Source organism: Podarcis tiliguerta (assembly GCF_965153285.1).
Source record: "Podarcis tiliguerta genome assembly, chromosome: 11".
Classification (NCBI taxonomy): domain Eukaryota; kingdom Metazoa; phylum Chordata; class Lepidosauria; order Squamata; family Lacertidae; genus Podarcis; species Podarcis tiliguerta.
Window position 1 is genome coordinate 44,830,121 of NC_139544.1, and position 27,118 is coordinate 44,857,238.

General features: G+C 43.2%; 1 protein-coding gene across 4 annotated transcripts in view; it reads left to right on the top strand.

The window, feature by feature from the left end:
- Positions 1–5,740: 5,740 nt before the first annotated feature.
- LOC310659382 (complement component C6-like) overlaps positions 5,741–27,118 on the top strand; it is a 31,876-nt gene continuing 10,498 nt past the window's right edge. Inside the window, exons 1-12 of one of the 4 annotated variants that reach the window (XM_083402741.1) lie at positions 5,741–5,758; positions 6,057–6,135; positions 8,072–8,259; positions 9,677–9,833; positions 11,462–11,606; positions 12,772–12,913; positions 14,853–14,991; positions 15,588–15,788; positions 19,761–20,001; positions 21,340–21,462; positions 23,151–23,317; positions 24,712–24,937. In XM_083402741.1, the coding sequence (XP_083258867.1) occupies positions 8,108–8,259; positions 9,677–9,833; positions 11,462–11,606; positions 12,772–12,913; positions 14,853–14,991; positions 15,588–15,788; positions 19,761–20,001; positions 21,340–21,462; positions 23,151–23,317; positions 24,712–24,937 (1,693 nt within the window). In that variant the 5' untranslated portion in view covers positions 5,741–5,758; positions 6,057–6,135; positions 8,072–8,107. Of the gene's footprint in view, positions 5,759–5,993; positions 6,136–6,392; positions 6,463–7,189; positions 7,450–8,071; positions 8,260–9,676; positions 9,834–11,461; positions 11,607–12,771; positions 12,914–14,852; positions 14,992–15,587; positions 15,789–19,760; positions 20,002–21,339; positions 21,463–23,150; positions 23,318–24,711; positions 24,938–27,118 lie in introns of those variants that run through there. The other 3 variants (XM_083402739.1, XM_083402740.1, XM_083402742.1) reach the window with 3 other exon arrangements.

Below are 27,118 nucleotides of genomic sequence, written 5' to 3' on the forward strand. Positions count from 1 at the left end.
GTTAAGAACGGACCTCCAGAACGAATTAAGTTCTTAACCCGAGGTACCACTGTATGATGTAGGGTCCCACAGGAAGCTGCCTTAATATGCTTGACTCTGGACAGCTGTGATCAATCAGGGCAGTGCAGATAATACAGAGATAATACAATGGTCTGAACTTTTAATGTCCCTCTGTTCACTCATAAGTACAAGAAGCAGCCCTTAGGCTCCAATCCTAAACACACTTTCTAAGAACAGTGTTCTGAGTAAACATCTATAGGACTGCATAGCTGCTTGTTTATTGTTAAGTTGTGGGTGAACATATCAGATGACACAGTGATTCTTCAAACAGCTCTTGTTTATTCACAGGCCAGAACAGAACTGAACTGAAGGGTTCAGTCAGCCTGCTTATATAGAGCTCCAGTACAACGTAACTGTAACAATTTTCTAAAACTATCCAATCACTGAACGTCACTTTTGATCCCTTATTTGCATTACTATCTACAGTATCCCCCTGCTGGCCCAGGGTGAGAACTTTAGTACATAACATTTATATTCTGAAGATATCTGTAAACGTGACATGAAGGCGGGCAGCATTAACCCTGCCATGGGGGAATCCCTGCCAGACGACCACAGTGCCTGGAAACAATCAGTCAGATTGTGCATCTGCAGCAGTGACCAGAGGAGGAATGGCCACTGGGAGGAGCGTGGAAAGAAACAACGCCATGGTACACCTGCAGCAGCACAATCAGATGCCTTCATCTGCCCCAGCTGCAACAAAACATGTCTCTACAGCCACAGCAAGTGCTGGAACCTTCCAATAGTTTGACTTCACCCCCAAAGGCACACTCCCCCTTTGTCTCCCAAGACAGATGGATGTCAACCAGGCTTTGAATGGTCAGGACTTATTTCCAAGCCAGTTAGGTAGATCTCAGGTGGAGATGGCAAGTCCTTTAGGAATAATCTTTTACAATTCTGATTAAAAACAAGGTCCTCCAAACTCTGCAGTAAATGAATTAAGGGTTCTAATGACCAAAAAAGAGATACTGGAGTCTTAGCAGCCCTGTAGAATTCAGCAAGCCTAAAAATTCACTCAGTGGCTGTCCAGAATGTTTTTGACTTCCTGTGGTCGAAATGCAATTAAATTCATATTGAGAAAATATATGAACTCCTTTCTTCGGAGTGGCGTGTATGGAAATGTCACTCATACAAGATATTTTCATCTAGGGAAGGTTGATTTTTTTGGTTATCAATGTTTTATTGAGGATCGTTCACCATGGCAGACAGAAACATTGACAATGTAATATAACGTGTTCACCAGATCTTTACATAAGTTGATTCAATTCAAATGGCCTCTAAACATCCATTAATACAATCATGAATATGTCCATAATCTTGAAACCCTGTTATTCCCTGGAATTAGCGATTGCAGTAATAAATAAGTAATCTACCTGAGTGTACCTTTAAACAGCACATAATAAGCAGTGAGAAAAACAGATGAAAAGGGAAAGCGCAATGAAGTGAGTCAGGAAAATATGCTTTATCATCCTCCATTTGGCCACGAGCCTTTCCTGAAGGCATCCTCTACCTAAATGCACCCCTTATTTCAAGAATGGGGTAATGGTGCCTATTAAGATTTGAGTGAACGTATCAGACGACACAGCAATTCTTCAAACAGCTCTTGTTTATTCAGAGGCCAGAACAGAACTGAACTGAAGGGCTCAGTCAGCCTGCTTATATAGAGCTCCAGTACAACGTTACTGTAGCAACTTTCTAAAACTATCCAATCACTGAATGTCACTTTTGATCCTTCATTTGCATAACTATCTACAGTATCCCCCTGCTGGTCCAGGGTGAGAACTTCAGTACATAACAGTGCCTGCCCTGTGGAACGCCCTCCCACCAGACGTCAAAGAGAACAACAACTACCAAACTTTTAGAAGGCAGCCCTGTTTAGGGAAGCTTTTAATGTTTGATGTATTACTGTATTTTAATATTTGGTTGGAAGCCGCCCAGAGTGGCTGGGGAAGCCCAGCCAAATGGGCGGGGTATAAATAATAAATTATTATTATTATTATTATTATTATTATTATTATTATGGAGGACCTTTGGCCCTGCAGATGCTGCTTGAAATATACTTGGAGTTGAGAGTGGATTCAACTCAGTGCATAACACTGCTGAACTACCACTCCCATCAGCCTTAGCTGTGGGGGCAGCTAGCACAGAACAGGACCAAGTAAACACTGAAACTACCTTCTGATGGTTAAATAAATGAAAAAACATTGTATGATGGAATCTGATATCAGACCTTACTGGTACATAGAGAGAACATCACAGGGAGCAAAGGGGAAGTCCCACCCTGAGTCTGGCAGAGCACCAAAGAACATGGACTTCATGAACATTTTGATACTCAATCAGGAAGTGAGTGCCTTACTTTGCATTAGAAATGAAAGAGGAAAGGCTGGGTATTTCCCCATCAGGGAGAGATTTTACTGCCTGGACTAATCCTTAAGCAATAGTAAACATTAAAGATACATGGGGAAGATTGAAGTGGCTCCCAGCCCGTGCAACTCTACCTCTAAACCATCAGTTGGTTAATCAATAACAAATTTTAAGAGCCTTAGGAAATTGGGGGGAAGTGGAAACTTTTCCCATTTGATGTTTTGTTGACTGATCAATCTAACTTTCCAACCTTTGAGCTTGAACTGATGCTGGAAGTTTAGTTTCGCACAACTGCAGTCACCGGAAGCATGCAAATTTGTTGAATTAGCAGCACATGTCAAGAAAGTTAGAAAAGAAGTTAGTGGAGAAGGAGGACAATGAACACGTTCTTGTTCTTGTGTTGTGTTGGTCGATTGACACAAGAGGCAGGAGTGATGCCAGTGTCGGACTGTAGGAACTTCTGTAGCAAAAGGATCCTGCCTCCGTTGCCTGTTGAACCCCTTGACTGCTCCTTCAGAAGCACCTTGAAATATACTCAGAGTGGATTTCATGCTCTTTATTCAGCTCATAGTGGTGAGGAGGGAATGAAAGTCCCCTCAAAGTATCTGCTTTATATACATTATTTACACAATGGGCTGCACGTGATTGGCTAATTCCGGAATTCTCCTGTAGGCCAATCAGGTTGTGGATTCACTTCTATCTGGAGCTGGATTGGGTGGCTCCTGCCGACCAATCATACTGCTGCATTGTTCTAGGACCAATCAGACTGCTGCATTTTGGATCCTATTGTTCTAGGACCAATCAGACTGCTGCAGTTTGGATCCTATTCAACTCAGTACATAACACACCTATGCAGACCCTGGTAATGTAACAGACGTCAACCAGGCTTTGAATGGTCAGGACTTATTTCCAAGCCCTCCTTAGGTAGATCCCAGGTGGGGATGGCAAGTTTGAAAGCACGTCAAAGCACAAGTAGATAAATAGGTACTGCTCCGGCAGGAAGGTAAACGGCATTTCCATGCACTGCTCTGGTTTGCCAGAAGTGGCTCAGTCATGCTGGCCACATGACCCGGAAACTGTCTGCGGCTCCCTCAGCCTATAGAGTGAGATGAGCACACAACTCCAGAGTAGTCCGTGACTGGTCAGGGGTCCCTTTACCTTTTAAGGAAAAGCAGAGACATCACCTTGTTGACAAAGATCTGTATAGTTAAAGCTATGGTTTTCCCAGTAGTGATGTATGGAAGTGAGAGCTGGACCACAAAGAAGGCTGATCTGCAGCTCTTCCCCTGTGGTCCAAAAGCGTGTGCTTGAAACAAAAAATGACCATGCATTACCAGACAGCAACCCTCCTATTGTTACTCCATGCTTCTTATATGATGACACCAACATGTGCTGATACTGCAACACTAACACAGCTGAATGAATTTGGATGCTACTGAGAGGTCACAGAACAGAGGGCTTATTCAAGTGCATGGCAGTTTGCCATGCTCTGACTGTCTATACCCTAGGGAGTGTGAGATTGGCAGGCAGGCAGTGTGTGAAAAAGGAACTTTAATAAACACCAGGTGTCATCATGTCATTATACAAATCCAAGGTGCGACTTCTCCCCACCTGCTGCCCAGTTATTATAGCAGATGGGCATTTGGCTGTGAGCTTGCCTAAACTGGCAAGCTAATTCTGTCTTTGTGTTCATGGCTTTTCACAGAAGATACTACATTTAAGCTTAGAATGGCAAGCATGTCTGCATCTGTTGCAAACATTCCTTTCCACCCAATTCATTTTTGTATGGTCTTTTCACTAATATAATTTGCAAGTATGCATTTTATGCACACATGACCTTAGTGTATGCATTTTTGTGCATATTACTTGACACTGCAAAATTCAGAAAAGTGCACGTTTTGAAGGATGCCTATAGAATCATAGAATTCTAGAGCTGGAATCTATATTTTTGGTTCACAAATTGTTTGGGAAAGTGCTATTTAGGTAGATTCGCCTTGAATTGTGAACCACTCTAAATTTCTTTATCTATTCAAAATGTTAGACTTCTCGGAACCCACCCTTCAGCTTTCCTGAAAAGCAGCTTATAAATTTCACCTGACAGCACCTCTTTCAGAATTGAAGAGCAGTGTTACACACAAACTCTGCATCCCATCTCCCAATGAAAGGAAAGAAGGCAGAATGACTTCTGAATCTGCTGAAATCCTTGGATCTGCTGAAGTCCTTTCAGGCAAAGTTTCTTGAAAGTTTGAAGAAGAAATTGAAGAAAAAATGGAAGAAAAATAATGAGCTCTCAATATACATATATTTATATATTTAACTTCAGCGAATCTGTGGCTTAATTATTTAAGGTGTGAGTCTCTGTGTGTGCCTATATCTATAGCAGCTGTTGTAACATTAAGCTCTCCAGATCTAGCTGAACTACACACAAACACACACACAAGTGTGCAAGCACGCACGCACACACACACACACACACACACACACAAACCCACACATATTGGCTTCCAGTAATGGATTTAGAAATGTTACAGGAAGTGGTTGTGGTTGCAAGAAACATGTTCCGGGAAAGTGTAGCGTTCCAGGTGTACTTTATTTAATGAACAAACAAACCTGGAACTATGCAAAATCTGCCCTGAGAAATTGCACCGACTCATCAAGGTTTTATTTATATATGCAGTTTTGTTTTCCCTCAAAGTGCCTGCAAAGTCTATTTGCTCCATAGCAAAATAATATTCGACTAACATACCTTCTTAATGAAATTTTACATCCCACCCTTCCTCCCCCAAGGAGCCCAAGGCAGCAAACACAGTTGTGATAAAACATGTTCATTAGAAATAAAAGAAAAACATATATGGGACAATTTTATTTTATTTATAAATTGAAAGCACATAAAAACATTTGATAACATTGCAAGGCAAAACTTGGGGTTGTGGGCAGTATCCAGCGAAACAGATCTACACAAATGAACTTCTCCTCTCTCTCCTGATCCCATGCACCCCACTGTGTCACCCTAAATCTGTTCTGGGGTTTTCCCCAACCTTCTGGAGCAGATCTAGAGATGGCACTGGGGCATTTGGAGAAAGGAAGAGCAAGAGGAACTTTGTATTCTATCAAAAGTTATAGCCAAATAACCAGAAAAGGGGAGCACAACTTGCTTAGGCTGATAGGCAGTAGCTTTCCTTCATTTGAATGTAGCCAATGAGCATGAGCATTTAGAGAGCCAATCAGGTGTTATGAGCCATCAAACCTTGGAAATACACTTTCCCCTAAAGGTTTCCACAATTTTGGCCACTACTGTATTTAGAATCTATTGGCATATGAACTCATAGCAAGAAAGGTAAGGTACACATCCGACAAGTAAATGAATTCCACTGGTTTACTTATTCATTGGTGGTTTTGTTGTTGTTGTGGAAGCTACAGACACTTATGCAACTGTTGTAAGTACAAGTTGCAACTATGTCTACTCATGAGTCATGATACAGCACGATGTCAATGAGACTTGCTCCCATAGTTAAGCAGGTTTAGGATTGGATCCCTGGGTTACATTTTAATTGAATGCAAACAAAACCTATGAGTTGCACCATCGCGGTATAAAGACTCCTGTTCTGATGGGCTAATGTCCACATTGCATTTAGGTTGATAGATGCCGCCAAAGGGATTCACTTTGCATGCAGAAGCCTTCTGTGAATTATTATTTTCACACAAATTGCACAGGTAAGTTTTTGCTGTATTTGTATGCAAGGTGACCCGTGGTTACTGTGAATAAACCTACATAGTAGATCTCCAGTTTGGGTGTTTCTTCTAAAAGATCCAATTGATATCCTCCTAGTAAAATAAGGAATGCACCAAAAATGCTTTATGGGGGTGTGGCAAACCCCTTCAGGTCTCAGAGCTGAAAAAAACTCTATGGAATAAGATAAATTGTTAATCTGGTTCAGCTGCTAATGAGGTGTGATTTCTGCTTCCTGCAGGGAATGCTTTGTCACACAGGAGAACTTTGAGAATTATTTTTTGATCCCAAGGACTGCAATTACGAGCTCTGTAGGAACTGATTTATAATGCTATTTGTTGAGTATGTGAAATAGGGGCTTAGTTAAAAGGAGTGAAGCAAGTATCATGAATGATAGCTTTGAAATTCGATGGCAGTCCTTTAGCAAGTTTTGGAAGAACAGAGGGGTTATTCATGGCACTGTTAATGTTGTTCTTTGGGTTGTGACCTTTTTATTTCCCTGTTCTGCTCCTGCACCTTTAAAAGAGTCCTGATTCATGAAAATTAAGCCAGTAAAACTGTTCTAGCATTGAGGCAGGACTGGAGCTTTGCTGTTTTTTCTGGTCGATGAAGAAATAGGTAGTAATTCTAGCAGATATGGACAAAATGTTTTGAAATGTTGTAAACGGGGATATAAATGGTTAGAAAATTCTGTCACATCATGTGAAAGCTAAATATATAAAGGATCAGGGGGTTGTTTTAAAAAGGAGGTGAATATTATCATAAATTGGGAAGTTTAATGATGAGAGGAGCTGTTGCAATATAATTGTTAAAATGTTTATAAGGTTCACAACTGTTTTGATGCTTTGTGCGTTGCTTATGGGCTGTATTCTAGAGGAATTAGCATTACAGAGATATTTCTTGAGGAGGCTAATTATTCTCGGATGTGAAAGAACATTGAAAGCTCTTTTATTATTCCTTTAAGAGTCAGTAAAAGATTTCTGGTTCCCAGAAAGTCATGTGCTTTAAATGTGATGACTGAATGTTAGTTTCAGTGGGGAAATGAAAAATGAGGGCTGTACGGCTCCTTTTTCAGCACGGGAAAGGTGGATGTCTGAGTGGAAATAATGTGTGCACAAGAAGGGTGGCTTGCATGCAGCTGCTGCCCCCACCCACATTTTGCTCATGAATACGCCTTTGTGGAACAATCCTAGGCATGTCTACTCAGAAGTAAGTCCCATTGAGTTCAGACAAGATCGTCTGGGATTGCAGCCTGAGTTCTCCTCACTGCTTGTTCACAGTGGCAGGGGTGGAGCAAGGTGAGTGCAGTGGAGGTGGACCGCCCCGGTGTCATTTCTGAGGGGAGTGACATTCGGCACGCCACCCACCCGCGACTCCCCATCTGTCTGGCGAAGGGGGGGAGCTGCAGTCTTCCCTCCTTCCCCCTTCGTTTTGACAGCATCCGCACTCCTGGGCTGCTGGAGGAGGCATACAGGCATGTAGGGAGAGGCAGGTAAGTAAACAAGCCAAGGGTGGAGGAAACTCTGGACCCAAACCTTGGAATCCCCAAAAAAGTTCAACAACTTTTGCCAACCCCCTCCCCCCCCAAAAAAAGCAATGGGTAGATCACAGGCAGTCTTTTTATACTGTGAGTAGATCGCAGTCTCTTGGGAGTCCAACTAGATTTCATTGTGGGGGGTTGACAAGAAATTCTCCGCACTGGGTACCACCTGACCTCGCTACGTCACTGCACAGTGGTACATATTAAAGGCTTTGGGGTCCCATCCTGCTTTCACCATACACTTCCAGTGATTATCACAGTTTGATTCGGCTTTGGTCATTCACTGCAGGGCACCGCACGGCAGATTAGCTATTAAGCTGCCGTATTATAGCTACAGATGTTGAGCTGTTCTAATGACAACTTCTTTTTCTGCATTGCAGACTTTGCTGACTTTTGCTAACTCCCTGCCTATAGCTATGGAGAGAAAAATGAATTTCATCCCCCTCCTCCTCCTCCTCCTCCATGCCACAATTGACAGCAGCGTGGGATGCTACTGTGACCATTACCCATGGTCTCCCTGGTCGAGCTGCTCAAGGACTTGTAATTATGGCACTCAAAGTAGGCAAAGGTAGGAGAGACATGACACCTTTGACTTCACAAACTGATACCTTTTTATCTTTCAAGTTGTCTGTTAGGAATACGCCTAGACGAAAATGTTTTCAGCAGGCATTGAGAAAGGATAGAGGGAAGGTGTTTGCCTGATGTCTGTAGACAGGGATGTGGCGATCACACAGGGTCCCTGGACGTTTCACCGTCTATTGATCCCTGTGCCACCACTTAATTTCTCGCTGCCACCACCCAGGCCCTACCTGGTACAATACTGAGTCCAGTCAGGGTTAAATTGGAACATAAACTTCTGTTTATTTATTGCAGTTTAACAAGCGTGTGGTTTCATAAACGGTATCGGTCAATTACAACCATGGGGTGCCTATCCAGACCTATAACTTCCACTACCTGCTCTCACTCACTAAACCACTCTCAGATATTGATTTGTCTTCCTAGCTCCTAACTGTTCCTGACACCGCTTATTTCGCTACACTAACTCAACCTACCCACAGACTCTCCCCAATTCACTCCCACTCCAACCAACCACCCCACTTCCAACGAACTCCTCCCTTCACCCCTCCCAGAGCTGGTTTTATACTCCCCCCCCCCCGGTTCTGATTGGGTAACCTGTTTAACTATTTCACCTCCAGCACTCTAATATGTTAACGTCACAAGGGAGTTCCAGACTAGATGACACTCACGGTTGCTTCCAACTCAACGTTTCTATGATTCAGTCTAAGAGTGGGTGTTGCCACACCGCAGGATCAATTTCTTGCAAATGTAGAACGAGTACAGGCAATGACCAATTGATGTGCTACTGGACACCTGTGCATCGGGGTGACCTGGAAGTGTTTAACGGGGGGGGGCATGATGGGGGGCAGGGGAGTAACAGGGCATAATGGGGCATAACAGGGGGGAGTTGGCTTAAGTGCCACCAATGGGAGCCGGTGTCATTTCCTGTGTAACAGTGCCAGTTCCACAAATCAAAGTGGTCAAGTGGGTGTATATGGCGTAAGGAGATATTGCAGGTAAACTGCCCCCAAGCTGTTAAGAGCTTTATATACTAACAGTAACACATGTTGTTTCCCCTTTATCTGCCAATTCCTGCCCCTGCGAATCACTGCTAATCTTCTTCCCCAAAGTTTTGGAAAACCTGAACTGCTTCAAATAAACTTTTTTCTTTTAATTTTATCAGCCCTTTGTCAGACAAGGCAGGCATCTCAATCCTCCATCCCTTGTGGCAGAACCAGTGCGACTTGCAGTATTCCAGGTCCATTCAGGCGTCCTTGAGACAAAAGGCTTCCTTGCAGCAACTAATTGCACATTAATTCATCTTCATTTGTCCTCTTTGGCCGGCAAGTTCCAAAGTGGGAATTATTCTGCTTCCCTTGACAGGAACCCTTGACCACGAACATGTCCCCCCCCCCCCTGTATTCTAGGCAAATCAGGATGGATGACTATTATATCAAAAACCTCTGTGGCCAACTCTGCACAACTCAGGAATCCAGGGCCTGCAACCAGCAGATGTGCCCTATCAATTGCCAGCTTGGAAACTTTGGTCCCTGGTCAGAATGTGATCCCTGTGTTAGAAAACAAGTAAGTGCCAAAATTGAAGGGAGGTGGGCACGAAAGGAAGTCAATGTCAGGGACTGTGCTGAGGAGGGCTTCACTGAGGAGGAATGGTGGGAGCCTCCCCCTGATCAGGATCCTGAATAGATTTGGAACAGTGGTTTGCAGAGGGACCTAGTTCAGAAGGCAGAAGCTGGGAAGTACTGGGGAGGAACAGCTAGGAGAAGAAGAACTGGGAGAGAGTGAGTTAACAGACTCACTGTCGTTGGAAAGCTTCCAGCCCAAGCATAGGCAAACTCAGCCCTCCAGATGTTTTGAGACTTCAGTTCCCATCATCACTGACCACGGGTTCTGTCAGCTAGGGATGATGGGAGTTGTAGACCCAAAACATCTGGAGGGCTGAGTTTTGCCTGGTCCAGCCGCTCAGCCCAAGGTCAAGGAGAGCAGATAAGGTGGCAGCACAGGAAGCACAGTGGTTGCGAGATCAGGATGCAAGACACAAAAGTGACCCGGGGGGGGGGGGCTAGGGAGGAAGTGGGCGGAACCCTTACTTGGAAGCACCTTCATTCCTTTGAAATGGATTCTTTGTTCTCTAGTTGTGATCATTAAAGTTCTAACTGGTAAGAGACTCCTTTCTCTTTGTTCTGCTTGTCTACGACCAAATTGGGGATGGGGGGGAGGAAACTGAGTCCCTGAAGCCTGACAGGCAATGAGAAATGCGAGTGAGCCTTTTGTATTACTGTATTTTTCGCTCTACAAGACGCACCAGACCACAAGACGCACCTAGTTTTTGGAGGAGGAAAACAAGAAAAAAAATATTCTGAATCTCAGAAGCCAGAACAGCAAGAGGGATCGCTGCGCAGTGAAAGCAGCAATCCCTCTCGCTGTTCTGGCTTCTGTGATAGCTGCACAGCCTGCATTCGCTCCATAAGACGCACACACATTTCCCCTTACTTTTTAGGAGGGGAAAAGTGAGTCTTATAGAGCAAAAAATACGGTATTTTGATTCATTCAAAGTACAGCTCATTATCCATTCTGAAAGTCCCAGTTTCAATGCTCAGCATTTCCAGGTAAGGCTGGGAAAGATTCTCCTTCTGAAACCTTGCAGAGCTTCTGCCAGTCATTGTAAGCAATAATGAGCTAGACTGACCATTGGTCTGACTCAATCTAAGGCTCCTTCCTATCTTCCCACTAACTATTCAACTCAAGACATGCACTGTTTCTTTAAATTTGTCTGGAGAGGGGAGGCAAAATCTTACTGCCCTCTCCTCATACTCTGCTTTCACTAGTGGCACCAGTGTTACGGAATGTTCTCCCTGCTGAACTACAATAGACTCCCATCAGTATTGGCATGCCACCGGCTTATAAAGACACTGCTGTTATACAAGCAGTCCTCTGATCTCCTGGCCTAAAGATCCTGTTGTAACTGTTAATTGCTGTGCTATTTTAATGGGATTTTTAATTGCACATTTGTATTGGGGGTGTTTATTTTAATGTTTTGGTGGAATGGCTTTCTGTGTATTTTAATAATGTGTGTTTCTATTTTTTGGTCATGTGTTTTATACTCATAAATGACTTAGAAGCCATTTTGGCAATTAAGCAGAATATAAATTACTTGACGGTGGTGATGGTGATGTCCTTGTTCTGCCTTTCAGTTTCGTGTCAGATCCATTATCACACCTTCTCAGTTTAAGGGGCAACCCTGCAATGAGCCACTGGTAGATTCCCGGAGGTGCTACCCAACCAAACAATGCAACATAGAGGAAGTAAACTGCGAGAATAAATTCCAGTGTGAAAATGGTAACCCATATTTGTATCTTGGTTCCTTCAATCTAGATGCACCATTAAAAAATTGTACAACCATTTTAGCAGTGAAGCAAGTTCCATGTGTGCAGCTGACTGTCTCCTTCCCCTATGCACCCCTGCACTCCTTTCCAATCTGCTGGGGGAACACACAGAGTGAATTTGGAGGGTGTGGGGGAAACAGAAGGAACAGAAGGAGGGGAATCATAGAATCATAGAGTTGGAAGAGACCACAAGGGCCATCGAGTCCAACCCCCTGCCAAGCAGGAAACACCATCAGAGCACTCCTGACTTATGGTTGTCAAGCCTCTGCTTAAAGACCTCCAAAGAAGGAAACTCCACCACACTCCTTGGCAGCAAATTCCACTGTTGAACAGCTCTTACTGTCAGGAAGTTCTTCCTAATGTTTAGGTGGAATCTTCTTTCTTGTAGTTTGGATCCATTGCTCCGTGTCCGCTTCTCTGGAGCAGCAGAAAACAACCTTTCTCCCTCCTCTATGTGACATCCTTTTATATATTTGAACATGGCTATCATATCACCCCTTAACCTCCTCTTCTCCAGGCTAAACATGCCCAGCTCCCTTAGCCGTTCCTCATAAGGCATCATTTCCAGGCCTTTGACCATTTTGGTTGCCCTCCTCTGGACACGTTCCAGTTTGTCAGTGTCCTTCTTGAACTGTGGTGCCCAGAACTGGACACAGAACTGGACAAGTCCATTGCATGACTTGAAGCTGCTCCACTTGTGCAATAACTTTGTTGGAGACAGCCCTATATATTTATTTAGGCTCTGACACCATTTATTTAGGCTCTCCAACCAGTTCTCCATTCCAGATTAGTATCTGTATCTGGAGGACCACGCACAGGTTCCCCATCCTTGACTTAGTGAAATAATACATTCTTGGTGTGTGTGTGTGTGTGTGTGTGTGTTCAATAGTCTAAAACAATAGCTTCTAACTCTTAAAACTATGGTGTGAAAGGCAGGGCCCATGCCTACCAAATCTATCTTGGCAGGCATCTTGATGGGCTGGATGGCCACTAATGTGGATGGCTTTGAAAGTGAACTAGATAAATTTGTGGCCAGTCACTGTGTGAGAACAGAGTACTGGACTAGATGGGTCTTTGGCCCTGATACAGCAGGTCTTTTCTTACGTTCCTGACACCAGGTCGGTGCATCGGCCGAAACTTGGAATGCAATGGCGAAAATGATTGTGGGGACAATTCAGATGAAAGGAACTGTCGACGTGTGAAGGCTGTGTGCAACAGAAGGCACGAGAGCATTCCTAGCGTGCAGTTAATAGGCCATGGGTAAGGAAGCTATTCTTAGACGCCTTTTGCTTGTTCGCATCTATTAAATAAGTTAAAAAGAACACCTTACAAACAGAATCTAAAGATATCATCCAAGTATGCTTTCTGCATGCACTATTATCACTGTGGTTTCCTAAAAATTGTTGTAAACAGAAAAATATATTGATTACCGTAACATGACTGATAATTGTTTTAACTGATTTTGATATTGTATTTTTACATTGCTTTTCCTTGTATTTGTTGGGGGGGAGGGATTTATTTGGCTGGAGAGGGAATTACAAGGAGCAAATGACAGACAGAGAAAGGATTAAGCCTCCTCTTGCAATTGGTCTGCAGTGACTGGATTTCCCAAACGTCTAGTTCAACTGCAGCAGACCCCCTACCCTGCCCTGTCCCCAGCACAATAAAGGCTTTCCCCACCACAAGATGGAGCAGAACAAACTGAAAAATCTTGCTAATCCCATTTAAATTATTTTTAGGATACCTCAAAATTCCTACAGAAGTTTCATTTGATCAGAATAACCCACGATCTAAAACCCAGGATTCACAGCAGTTACCATACTATTTTAAACAAGCACGGCATAGCCCCCGCCCCCAAATCTAGGGAACTGTAGTTTGTTAAGGGTGCTAAGAGCTGTTAGAAGACCCCCTATTCTACTCACAGAGCTACAATTCCTAGAGTTCCCTGGAAAGAGTAGTTAATTTTTAAACAACTCCAAAAACTGTGGTTAACTTTCATGCCAATGAATTGCGTTAACTCTGAGAAAGACAGAATGAGCTGATTGGAATGATGGTAAGGCTGGTTTCTGATTAGCTGGACATGGGTGGTGCTGCGGTCTAAACCACCAAGCCTCTTGGGCTCGTCGATCGGAAGTTCGTCGGTTTGAATCCCCGCGATGGGATTAGCTCCTGTTGCTCTGTCCCAGCTCCTGCCAACCTAGCAGTTCGAAAGTACACCAGTGCAAGTAGATAAATAGTTACCGCTGCAGAAGGAAGGTAAACAGTGTTTCCATGCTCTCTGACTTCTGTCATGATGTTCCATTGTGCCAGAAGCAGTTTAGTCATGCTGGCCCCATGACGCAGAAAGCTGTCTGTGGACAAACGCCGGCTCCCTTGGCCTGAAAGCAAGATGAGCGCCACAACCCCATAGTCGCCTTTGACTGGCCTTAACCGTCCAGGGGTCCTTTACCTTTACTTCTGCTTAGCTATGAAGGAGCAGGTTCTGCTTTTATAAACAGGCATTCTTAATACAAGGAAAAGGTGAGACTAGGGGTGGATGAACCTAGTCAGTTTCTGTTTCTCTTGGTTTCTCATTTTTCCAATCTTATGCTCAGTTTGCCATTCCCACTTCAGTCTTTGATTATTATTTTTTAAGTCTCCATGCAAAATTGTATGGATTTTCATATTCCATTCTCCTAATATAATCATTTTTGTACACAAGTTTACCTAATGGACACGTTTTTGCAAGCAGTCTTCCTTGATATATTGCATTTTCTACATGATTTTCACAAATCTACACATCTTTGTGCACATTTCTCACATTTCCCCATGCTTCTGCTTCTATAGTTGAAGAACTGCATTGCAAAATTTGCAAAAGCGTGAATTTTGAAGGATAGTTTGTGTTTTCATTCCAGTATTGGTTTAGGAAGTGCACATTATGCAGATTCACATTAAAATGTGAACTAAACAATTCTCTCCCCCATCCCTAACTAGGATAGACATGAACAGTGGACAAGTTGAGAGGGATAAGTTTATACTCCAGCCTAACTACTCAGAAGTAAGTCCCATTGGTTTTCAGGCTATCCCTCCCAGTAAGTATGCATAGGCACACAGTGTTATTTAGTCAGTCAAGTCATTTATCCATCTTATCTGACTGACAAGTTGGCCCTTGCTGCTTTTTGTGACCAACCAAACTTTCTGAAATCTTCCCTTTCTCCAGATTTCATATTATGGCACAGGAAAACAGAGGAGAAGTCCTTGGCAATTCTTTCAATGGAGGCAAATGTACACTTGTGAAAAATAATGATACGCGGAAGACATTTCGGGTTCCTGCAAACTTAGAGACTGTCAGCTTTCAGGTACCGGTCACAAAATACAAAGCACCAGATCTTGCATACAGAAGCTCTACAATGATTATAAGGCAAATTATATCTTACTTTAGATATAAAGTAAATTTCTGGACGTTTTCCAGAAATCTATGTATCTTTGAGCAATATTCATCCTGTTCTATTGGGATTTGAGGCTTGCTGGGTAAGTGGAAGCAGGCAGAGCAGGCAAATCAGGACCCTGGACAGTTCCCCACTGTTTGAGCTATGGTAGATGTTGTCGCAGCAAAGGATCTGATCATCTGAAGGCTTTTTGTGGTTCTACCCTCTCTGGGAGTCGTGTGATTCCCCCCCTGCAGTTTTGTGTTTCTGTGTGGCTGCGGAATTGCAGACACTACAGTGGAGTCATCCCCAGACTCCAAAGATGAAGGGGAAACCATGTTCTTAGGCCAAAATGATGGAGAAAGTGCTGCTGAAGGCTCCCAAGTGGGGTGACTTTTGGGACATCTGAACCTGAGTCGTCCTCAGTGACATGCTGATCTGGATGTAGTAGACATAATTTTTGAATAGAACTATGCTTTGTGGGTGCTTATCATTAAAAGGGGTGTCTCTGTTTTCCCTCTCCACAGACAGAGAATGAAGAGGACGATGTGGCATCTGATTTTTACAGTGATTTAATTCCCCTAGAGTCTTCTTCCTCTGGAAGCAGCTCTTCCTCCAGCTCAGGCAGACGATCTTCTGGAATCCCATTGCTCTTCTCCAGAAAGACTAAAGTGAAGGTCACATCTTCATCCTCCTTCAGAGAGGCTGTGCAAGCTTCATATAAAAAGGTACTCATGTTTTTGTTCTCTCCTTTTTTTCAGTCTCTGTCTACTAGTGCTGAATTCAGGTCTTGACCAGCAGAAGCGGAAAAGGATATGGTTTATTTTCCAGGGAACATAAAACCTTTCCTCTACTGAAGTATCTGTATTGTGAGAGAGCAGAAAATTGTATCATAGGTCTGAAAGTGTTGATCAAAGCAGATTAGTTTAGAGCAGTCCATTCAGATCATTGAAAGGGAATACAGAGACATTATATTTCATATACAGCTTATATGTTTTTCTTTTTAAATGTCTCCTGATGTGTGAAATTAGACTTTTTCTAAGCCCAATGAAACCACTACAATACAACTGGAATAAGAGCGAACTTTTCTTGTTTATCAATGTCTTGTGGTGCAGGAAAGATAGATATTAGCTACATTGCAATCAGGGCTGGGGGATCATAAAGTTTAAGGTGTGTCTGTACTGTATCTGTACTGATATTAAGGTTAGTAGACCTGACTGCATCTGATCAAAAACTTCGGTTCTATTCATTTGTGTTTGAACAGAGACAATGCTTTTCCTGTTTCACTACAGCTGTTAGTTTATGCAGTGATGCTGAGATGAATCTATTTTTATCAGGGAAGATCACCATGCTCATTTTGCATACATTTACGCAATGAACCGCAGACGGAGCTTTTGTATTCCATTGCTATTTAATACCAACTTTTACACACCCACCCTTTCAACAACCATGTGTATTAAATCTGACAACCAAAGATCACTGGAGCAAGTGAGGCTTGCAACAAAATGGTGTGATGTATCCTCACTTCCTAGCAGTGGTGTTCCTGTTCAGGGTTCCTGCCACCCAGCCATACCCATCTCCAGGATAATATAAGTGTAAGGAACTCAGGAAGATGTATTGCATTTACCTGCAATACCAGTTTTCTGTTTCCCATCTGACCATCAATGTTCTGTGGCTGCTGAAACTACTCAGCCCTCACTGGGCTGTAATTTTGGTGTGTGTGTGTTACTGTTTGTTTTAGGTTTTGTGTACTTCTGCCAAAACTGAAGTCCCCCTGAGAATGCTAATATTCTTGTCTCTGCGACTCCATTTTTGTTGGCAGTCACCGCCTGAGGTTGCTATTGAAGGCTGTGATGCTGGTTTCGACTTTTGATCTGATCAAGCAAGGCAATTCTTTTCATGTCTTGACAAAAAAAACGAAGGGAATTTACTTCCAAACCAATTATATTTATTCTGCACTAGGGAAACGGGAGAATTTAAATCCAAGTTGCATTTAAAAGCAAACATCCATACTTTTCGAAACAATACAAACAGAGCCGTTTTTTGAAATTTGCACTTGTCTGAATTTTGCAATGCAGTTCCCCAGTCAAGGAATGTGTACAAAATTGCATATACTAGGATAAAGTGTGCATATATTGGTGAAAAATAGCAGACTAATATGCATCATAGCAGGGGAGATTGTCCAGTAAAAATATGTATCTTTTGAGAATTTTACACTAAAATGCAGATGAGTTTTCAAGATTATATTTTTTAAAAAATGGTAGACTGCTGTGGAAATGTGGACAACTAGATTAAGATAGGAAAAAGTGGCAGAAACCAAAAATGACAGATTCACCCATACCTATTCTGCACAGGTATCGCTGGTGCTAAATCTAGATGCCTTTTTGCTCTAATATATCTGGCAGCAGTTAAGATGAGACCTAGTGTGGTTCAGGGACTAAAGTGTTGAAGTAGATTTCAGGCAACCTGGTTTTAACTTGCCACTTGGCCAGGAATTTTACTAGATGACCTTGGGCAAATCATGACATCTCAACCTAGCCTAGCTCTCAGGGTTGTCATGAGTATAAAATGGGAGGGAGGACCTTTTGCACTGTGGCTTGAATTCTTTAAAGGAAAAGTGCCATATAAATGGAATGAGCAATTCTCTCTTTTTTTCTGGAAAGCATATTCTGCATGGTGAGTTGGGTTTTTTTTATCATGGTGCAACATTTGTCCTTTCTTTCTAATGTATACTTGTAAATTCTAAATGAATTCATAATAGCCTATGTTTCAGTAAAAGTGTGGGTGTTATGGGGTATAATATTTATTTTTTAAAATAATGTTCTTGGTAGCATTTGATTAATAAGTAAAAAAAATCTTTTCCCAAGTGAAACAAATATGAACATAATTACTTTAGTGTCTGCAGTGTAGAGATAAGCTTTTCTCTTAAACCAGTTTATTTATTCATTCATATACTGTATAAAATATCACAGTAGAAACAGTGGCCAGGGATTGTAAATGGGAAAAGATTTTAGAAATAAATAAATTGTTGGTGCCGGAGCTAGTGATTTGTCCATTTACTGATAGCATGTAATAAATAGAACATTCTGGACAGAATTGTAATTTGCAATAAAAGGAACCAAAAACCAGGAAAGAACTAAAGTTAAGTTTCTCACCAACAAATTCATCCCCATAAGATGTGGCGCAGGTGGCTGGTTTTATTGGTCTTCAAAGGTGAAGAGACATAATCATGGAGGGATAGTACTTTTGGCTGCTACTAGCCATCACTACCACTTATGGTGAACTCAGATGTTGAGTGCTGACACAAATTCAGCCAGAATTGGGCAACTGTTAAACTAGAGGTATTAGGGTGTCTGTCTGTGTGTTGGTATGTAGGTATTCACCTGTGAACTGCTCCACTGTATTCATATACCCTCCACCTCTTTGAAGCCCAAGTCCGGGACACCATCTTACTGGATGCCATCTTCCCCATTTTTTATCATGAGAGCACGGCGGCCATTTTGGTTGCCATGCTCTTGCGCAATTTCACACCACAGTTCCCCCTAGGCAAAAATAAAAATAAAAATGCTTTTTTCAAGCATGGCACCCAAAAATGTGTGTTTGGGGGCACCACATGAGATCATGGCCCTCCCAAAAGTGCTAATTAGGGGGGAATTGCACTGTGAGATCACAGCAAGCAAAATGGCTGCCGCTCTCTTGTGATAAAAAAAATGGGGTGTTCAGGTTTTTGGGGGGACACTTATGGGATATGTATTCAGCCCTGAGAAACACTACATTTCAAGCGACAGCAGCACATGAGATGGTTTTCTCTGTGGTGGCTCCAAGGTGTTCTGGAATGCCCATCCATTTCCAGGTGTATCTTGTGGCAATTGATATACCGTATTTTCCGCACCATAGGGCACACCGGACCATAGGGTGCATCCAGTTTTTAGGTGGGGAAATAAAGAAAAAAAAATCTTTCCCCCCCAGCCCCAAAGAGCAGCGTACAGGCTGCACACAACCTCTCCCTGCCAGAGGGGTTGCGCGTGGCTATGGCACATGCCAAGGCAGCGAGCAGGATGGATCCCGCTCGCTGTTTTGGCTTCCTCTTTAGCCCCGCGCAACCTCTCCTTGCCGGGATACGCAGCGCAGGGCTAAAGAAGCCATAGCCCCGTGCAGCCTCTCCTTGCTGGAGGGGTTGCGCGCAGCTATGGAGCAAGCCAAGGCAGCGAACGGGATGGATCCCGCTCGCTGTTTTGACTTCCCCTTTAGCCCCGTGCAGCCTCTCCCTGCCGGGAGAGGCTGCGTGGAGCTAAAGAAGCCATAGCCCTGTTCAGCCTCTCCTTGCCGGAGGGGTTGCGCGCGGCTATGGCACAAGCCTGCATTCGCTCCATAGGACGCACACACATTTCCCCTCAATTTTTGGAGGGGAAAAACTGTGTCCAATAGAGCGAAAAATACGGTACTTTTTTAGCCTTGGATCAAGGTGCTGTTTCCCCTCCTGCTATTTTATGTTGCTGCACTCCTGTTTTGCTGCTCATGTGATCTTGTGGAGCTTTGTGCTTTTAATTCATGGTTTTAATGAATTTTATGTTGTTTTAAAACCATTGTCATTTTATGTAACCTGCCCTGGGAGCATTTGGTGAAGAATGGCCATAAAAATCAAGTAAGTGTCTTATTAGCAACTGGAACAGACTCTAACTTTAATTCTTCCTTTTTAGAACTCCAACTTTATTAGAGTCCATAAGGTGATTGCTGTGTCGAATTTCACAGTGAAACAGTCGGACTTGCACCTCTCCGGAGTTTTCCTACAGGCCCTCAACAGCCTGCCTCTGGAGTACAACTATGCCCTTTACAGCCGGATATTTGATGACTTTGGGACTCATTACTATACTTCTGGTTCAATGGGGGGCACGTATGACCTCCTCTATCAATACAGTGCTGAAGAGCTGAGAAATTCAGGTATGTGGCAGTTAGCTAGGGAAGATAAGCCCACATCACCATTTTAACAGCAGTAAATGGCCCTGTTTGGGGGAGAATGGGAGAGCATATGCAACAATTTCTTTTTAAAAACCCAAACTTTTCCAGAAGTCTCTTTAGTGATATAATGAAATAGGATATGCATGAGGGAATATTGTACCAAATATTGGGGGCAGGGAACCTGAAAAAGGAATGTTTGTTTAGATTTCCCATGAAGAGGGCACAAAGAGGAATGTTTAGATTATGGACAGTGCAGTTCCTCTCTTATGCCTACTCTGACCAATGACGTCTTGAGTAACTGAGTAAATTTGGTTGTGTGCATGTTTGGTTTGTGTGACATTTCCTTGGTTCCATGCTCTCTTCCCCAACAACATCCCCCTATAACTCCCATTGTTCCTACCACAGACCTGTAAATCTTGCCCTTGCAGGAACACCATGGCAGCTGGGTTTCTGAACTCTGGCATGCTTCATCCTCTCACATCCAGTTCTGGAAATATAGAAATGAAAAATGTATAGACTTTTCCTTTGTTTGAAAAATCATACTTTAAAGTTGGCTGCACAAGACGCCTGTGAATTTATCTGCCTAGATTAGAATTTGGCAAGCAATCCATCCTGGATGGGCTGCTGTACCTACAAATTTCATCCTCTCTGCCAATTTCATCCTCTTCTAGAAAAAGGCGGGGGGGGGGCATTTTTACATCATCCATTGTAGTTAATTGGGTGGATCCAATGTGGTTCTAAATGATTTGCTTTGGAAAGACAGAGAGCTCCATTGAAACAGATCCTACTGCTCCCCAAAGCTTCACATACAGATGCAAGTTGAATCTTGTGGTCAAAGCATACCCCTAGAACTCATTAGGGGCTCAGCTAGATTGGTAAAGAAAAAGTATTTTATATGCATTTTATATGCATTATAACACTGTGACACCAACACGATTTCTCATACAAAGTTTACAACGCCTTTTCCTGAAGCACTTATTTGATGTGTCTAGAACCAGCCTAGGTTTGTGTTATTTTGTATTATTTAAGATTGCTGGAATTCTGATTCCAAACCAGGCACATATTGTTATTTTTCTGTAATAGCAGAATGCTGCCAGACATGAGACTTAGGAGCTGCTCCTTTCTGCTTACTCACTAAGGTGTGCTGACCAGTTTCAGCCAGTTCTGATGAACAACATTTGCTCTGCACTTCGGAAAGACACAGTGAGCTATTCCCACAGTGTTGTTTGCAAGGCAGAACAATAAGTAAAAATAACATGAACGCTGAGTTGCTTTGCGAATTTTAAAGTACTGGGGAAATGATTTATCTTCCCACTATAGGTTTAACAGAGCAAGAAGCAAATGAGTGTGTCCGGACAGAGACAACGAGGCGTGTCTTTTTCAGGAAGAAAAAGAAAGTGCGTACAGATTGCATCAACAACAGAATGAGTGAGAAGCATGAAGGTAGCTATAAAGGATAGTGGATTTCTAGCGATCCTATTGCCTCAAAGTGTGTCGTGGTGAATAATAAGAATAAGCAATAACCTCAATATCTCAATATTTGTTTTTCCAATGGCAAATACTTGCAAGGAGTGCATCATGTTGATATCCAAGGATTCAGCTGTTTTCATTCTTTAAAAAATGACCTCCATTAAATTCTGCACTAGAATAGTCTAAATGTTCATGATTTCAAGGCACTGTGAGAGACTAATTGCTTTTGGGGAGGGTTAACTGAAGCAGACATGGTCAAGGAATTTAGCCCTTTCTCTGCTGCTGTCCTTGGAAATCTCATTTTTTTCTGTAGCTGCTATTTTCATTAGGAGGAAATACCTCCCTTAAAGGAAAAGGTAAAGGTAAAGGGACCCCTGACCATTAGGTCCAGTCGTGACCGACTCTGGGGTTGTGGTGCTCATCTCGCTTTATTGGCTGAGGGAGCCGGCGTACAGCTTCCGGGTCATGTGGCCAGCATGACTAAGCCGCTTCTGGCAAACCAGAGCAGCGCACGGAAACGCCGTTTACCTTCCCACCGGTAAACGTGCTTTCGAACTGCTAGGTTGGCAGGAGCAGGGACCGAGCAACGGGAGCTCACCCCGTTGCAGGGATTCGAACTGCCGACCTGTGGTTTAACCCACAGTGCCACCCACGTCCCTAATACCTCCCTTAGCAGATGCTATTTGCACATTTATTTATTTAAAAAAGAGTGTCAAATGCATGTCGACTCTAGTTTGATCTTGACAGTTTCAGTGGACAAGTGGCTAATAAAGGAAGAAACATAGTAAAGAAATGAAATGTATCGTGGAAAGCTCCATCCTGCATCTTGCATACACTATGTAAATTAAATGAATTTACATCTGCCCTACCTAGTGACCTTCCTTGGTGTATAAGTCTCTATTCTTCTGGTGCACTGATGTAATACTGCAGTCTGCTCTGCTCTTATTCAGGACAAGCTTATTCCATTCCCCCTCCCACCCAGTTTTCTGATTACTTCCCCTCCAACAGTTGGTCAGCATTCCACAGCCACTGACCTCACTGGACTATTGGTTGGTTGGTTGGTTTTTCTCTAATTAGATTTTAATTAGTTGGTTTTTCTCTAATTAGATTTTTCTCTAATTAACTAAGGTGGCATTCAATGATGTTAGGTAACCCATTTTTCTCTGCTCGCACAGTTTGGGATTAAACTGTGTGGGCAAAGAAACAGCATTTCTGCAAGCAGCGACAATCAGCTGGCAAGTTGCAGGGCATGGCATTTGCCAACGTTCAGATGATAGCTGGTGCATGCAAAGCCCTGTGCCGTCACAAGTGCCAATAATCATGCCAGCACTTGCTTATGTAGCTCAAGCACTGACCATCAGAGTTGCCTTCAAAACAAACCTCATTTTCAGCTAAGCTGACTCACGCTTGACATAATATAGGATGACAGGAACAAGCAGGCAGGCATGGCTTGGTCAAAATGGCTTCATGGACCAAACAGAGAGACCTAATAGACTTAATTATGCCCATGGGCTGGAGGTTTGTCTTTGTCATGGCCGGTATATCGTTCATTCTTTCAGGTGACTTTCTGCAAACCACCATGTGCCTCAATTTTGAATAGATGCTGTGAATTTGAGCATTGCTCTGGTAACCAAAAACCACTCCTTTCAAATCTGTTCCAGGTTCTTTTCTTCAGTCCTCTGAAAAGTCTATCTCATTAGTAAAAGGAGGGAGGTCTGAATACGCTGCAGCACTTGCCTGGGAAAAGAAAGGATCTTTCCCAGAGCATGCCGTGTACACAAATTGGCTGGAATCGACCAAAGACAATCCAATCATTGTTGGTTTTGAGGTAGGAAAGCAGAAGCAATGAAGCAATGTATCCTTTTAGCCCACAAAGAGATGAACATAGGTCCTCGGTTCACATTGGGAAAAGCCTTTATTAATCTGGTTGTGGATATTCTGGTCACAAAATAAAGTTAAAGAGCTAGGTGAAGAGCTGTGTAACTCAGTGGTAGAACATCTGATTTGCATTCAGAAGATTCCAGGTTTAACCCCTTGCATCTCAAGCCGGGGCTGAAACCAGGCAGTGTAGACTAGGTTTCCTCAACCTTTTTGAACCTACTTTCAGCCCAAGCGTGTTTTTGGGAGACCTGTTTCTTAATCTTAGGCCAGACATCTGCATGGGGGGTAGAGTTCCTCTTAGCGCTTGCCTTGGATCCAGTATATCTGACGGAGCGTCTCCACCTCCATCGTTCTACCCGGACACTGAGGTCCAGCGCCGAGAGCTTTCTGGCAGTTCCCTCACTGCAAGAAGCCATCTTACAGGGAACCAGGCAGAGGGCCTTCTCGGTGGTGGCACCTGCCCTGTGGAATGCCCTCCCATCAGATGTCAAAGAGAAAAATAACTACCAAACTTTTAGAAGATATCTGTTTAGGGAAGCTTTTAATGTTTAATAGGTTATTGTATTTTAGTGTTTTGTTGGAAGCTGCCCAGAGTGGCTGGGGAAACCCAGCCAGATGGGCTGGGTATAAATAATAAATTATTATTATTATTATTGGATCAGCCTACAACTCAATAGGAGGCACCTACCCAACAGATGAAGACCAGTGGTATAGACAATTGGTGGGTATCTACTGAAGTGGGTAGGACAATAGTCCATCTTGATTTAAGGCAGCTTTCTGTGTCCTTCTAACTTTGTAAAGCATCTAAGGAGAGATGTTATTCTTCAGGTGTTGTTGAACTCCAACCACATTACTATTCTCTTTGTAAACCACTCTGAGTCGTCCCCGCCCCCTTTTTTAAGAGTTTGGATTTGATATCCCGCTTTATCACTACCCTAAGGAGTCTCAAAGCGGCTAACATTCTCCTTTCCCTTCCTCCCCCACAACAGACACTTTGTGAGGTGAGTGGGGCTGAGAGACTTCAAAGAAGTGTGACTAGCCCAAAGTCACCCAGCAGCTGCATGTGGAGGAGCGGAGACGCGAACCCGGTTCCCCAGATTATGAGTCTATTGCTCTTAACCACACTGGCTCTCTAGTATTAGAGTTTAAACAATCACGCACTGTATAAATTTTATGAACCAAACAAATAGCTCCCATCATCCTGAACACTGCCATTTGGGCAAGTGGTGATGAGCGTTGGCTTCCAACAGCATCTTGAAGACCACATGTCCCCTGTTCCTGAGATAAAGATGCACTGCACCTGTTAGGACTTGATGTTACCACAAGGCTCTTTTCATTTAGCTGGCTCCCATTTTGGATCTGGTGAAGGACTTCCCGTGTGCGGCGACTAAACGGCGTAACCTCAGGAAAGCTCTTGCGGAATATGCAGAGCGATTTGACCCGTGCCGATGCGCTCCCTGCCCCAACAATGGCAGGCCTATGCTCTCCGGAACCGAATGCCTCTGTGTGTGCCAGGCTGGTACTTATGGCGACAACTGTGAGATGAAAGCACCTGATTACAAATCTGGTATATTCCTTCATAATTTTATTTGCATGCTGCTTTTCCGCAAAAAGAATCGTGCTCAACGAAAAGGGATGCACCTCATAGGCAACCACCGCAAGAACGGTTTCATAATAACACAATAAAACAGCAATGTCATAGCAAATATAACAATGTGCCAACAACCCTTATAACAACATTTCAGCTTTGCATGGTCCTGATACCATGGCAGAAATGCAGGGAAGTGCAGATACAACTATAACACCTAGAGGAAGAATTTTTGTGTGACAGTGCTCACCAGTATAGGGTACCATCACCTCTTCTTCTTCTTTTGCTATCTATAGTAGCCATTTTGTGCTGGCACCCATGACACTTTTAGAGTCCAGTGTTGTTAGTACCAGTTTAGTTAGTACCAGTATTGCATTTTTTAAAAAAGCAGGCAGAGGGCCTTCTCAGTAGTGGCGCTCGCCCTGTGGAACGCCGTCCCATCAGATGTCAAGGAAATAAACAACTATCTTACTTTTAGAAGACATCTGAAGGCAGCCCTGTTTAGGGAAGCTTTAATGTTTGTTATTTTATCATGTTTTTAATATTCTGTTGGGAGCCGCCCAACAGTGGCTGGGGAAAACCAGCCAGATGGGCAGGGTGTAAATAATAAATTACACTGGTCAACAACAAATTTGTTGTCTGCGTTTTTTCAGTTGATTTAGGACAAATCTGATGCGCTGAATCCAAAAATCACGTTGGTTTTGCTCAATCAGGTCAAGTTTTTGAGCTATGGCCACATGTCATTTTTTAACGTTTTTGTTCACATGCATGCTTGTGTGGAGCATTTTAGAAGAAGTTGGTGGGGGTAAAATGCCATGTTGAATAATTGTTTTGATTGGAAATGATCATTTTAATGACAAGAAGTATTCAGGTCCGATAGTTCTGGGTGATTATGTCGAAAAGGGATCAGTTTGAAGTCATGAAACCTCGAAATCTTCCATAAATTGGTGCGGCAAAGCATAAAGTTGGGGGATCAAAACTAAGTTAATGGGGAAGCCACCCCACGAAGTATCCTGATCTTCAATCAGCACGTCGTCCTGTAGCTCATTGTGATGAAATTCCAGTGCCTATCTTCGGAGAACTTCCTGACATTAGTGACGAAGATGCCTCCAGTGTTGAAGGACATGAAGAAGAAGAAGTGGTTCTTGAAGATGATGCTCCACATCCATTTTCCCAAAAGGAGTTGAATGATCTAGTTCATGACCTCAGCTTGTCAAAGGACTCTGCCGAACTGTTGGCATCCAGATTGAAGGAAAAAAACCTCCTCTCTGACAGTGCTCGCATCAGCTTCTTCCGCAACAGGCATCAAGAGTACCTCCGTTCATTCTCGGAAGAGAAGGACTTGGTGTACTGTGCAGATATTGTGCAGCTTCTGCTCAAGCTTGGAGTGCCACAGTATGAACCCAAAGATTGGAGACTGTTCATTGACAGCAGCAAGCGATCACTGAAATGTGTTCTGCTACACAACGGCAACCAGTTTGCCTCTATACCCCTGGCTCACTCGAGTACACTGAAGGAGAACTATGAAGCGGTGAAGTTTGTGCTGGAGAAAATTGGCTATGATCAGCATAAGTGGTTTATTTGTGTTGACCTGAAGATGGTGAACTTTTTGTTGGGACAACAGTCTGGCTTCACCAAGTACCCATGTTTTCTGTGCATGTGGGATAGTAGGGACCGTGCTCAGCATTACACGAAGAAGGACTGGCCTGTGCGGAAGGAATTGGTGCCTTGCAAAGAAAGGAACATCATCAACGACCCTCTGGTGGACAGAGACAGAATACTCTTCCCACTGCTGCACATCAAGCTCGGCTTAATCAAACAGTTCACCAAGGCTCTGGACAAGGATGGTGACTGCTTCACTTACTTGTGCCAGGCTTTTCCAGAATTGACCATGGAGAAGTTGAAAGCTGGCATCTTTGACGGTCCTCAGATCCGTCAGCTCATCAGAGATCCAGAGTTTGGAAACTCAATGAACGAAATGGAACTGGAAGCGTGGAAGGCATTTGTTCTGGTAGTGAAGAACTTTCTTGGCAACAATAAGGCCAGAAACTACGCAGAACTTGTCAACAGCATAAGCATGCTGACTGCTTTCAGAAACCTGGGCTGCAACATGAGCGTCAAGATGCACTACCTATTTTCACATAGGGACCGGTGTCCTGA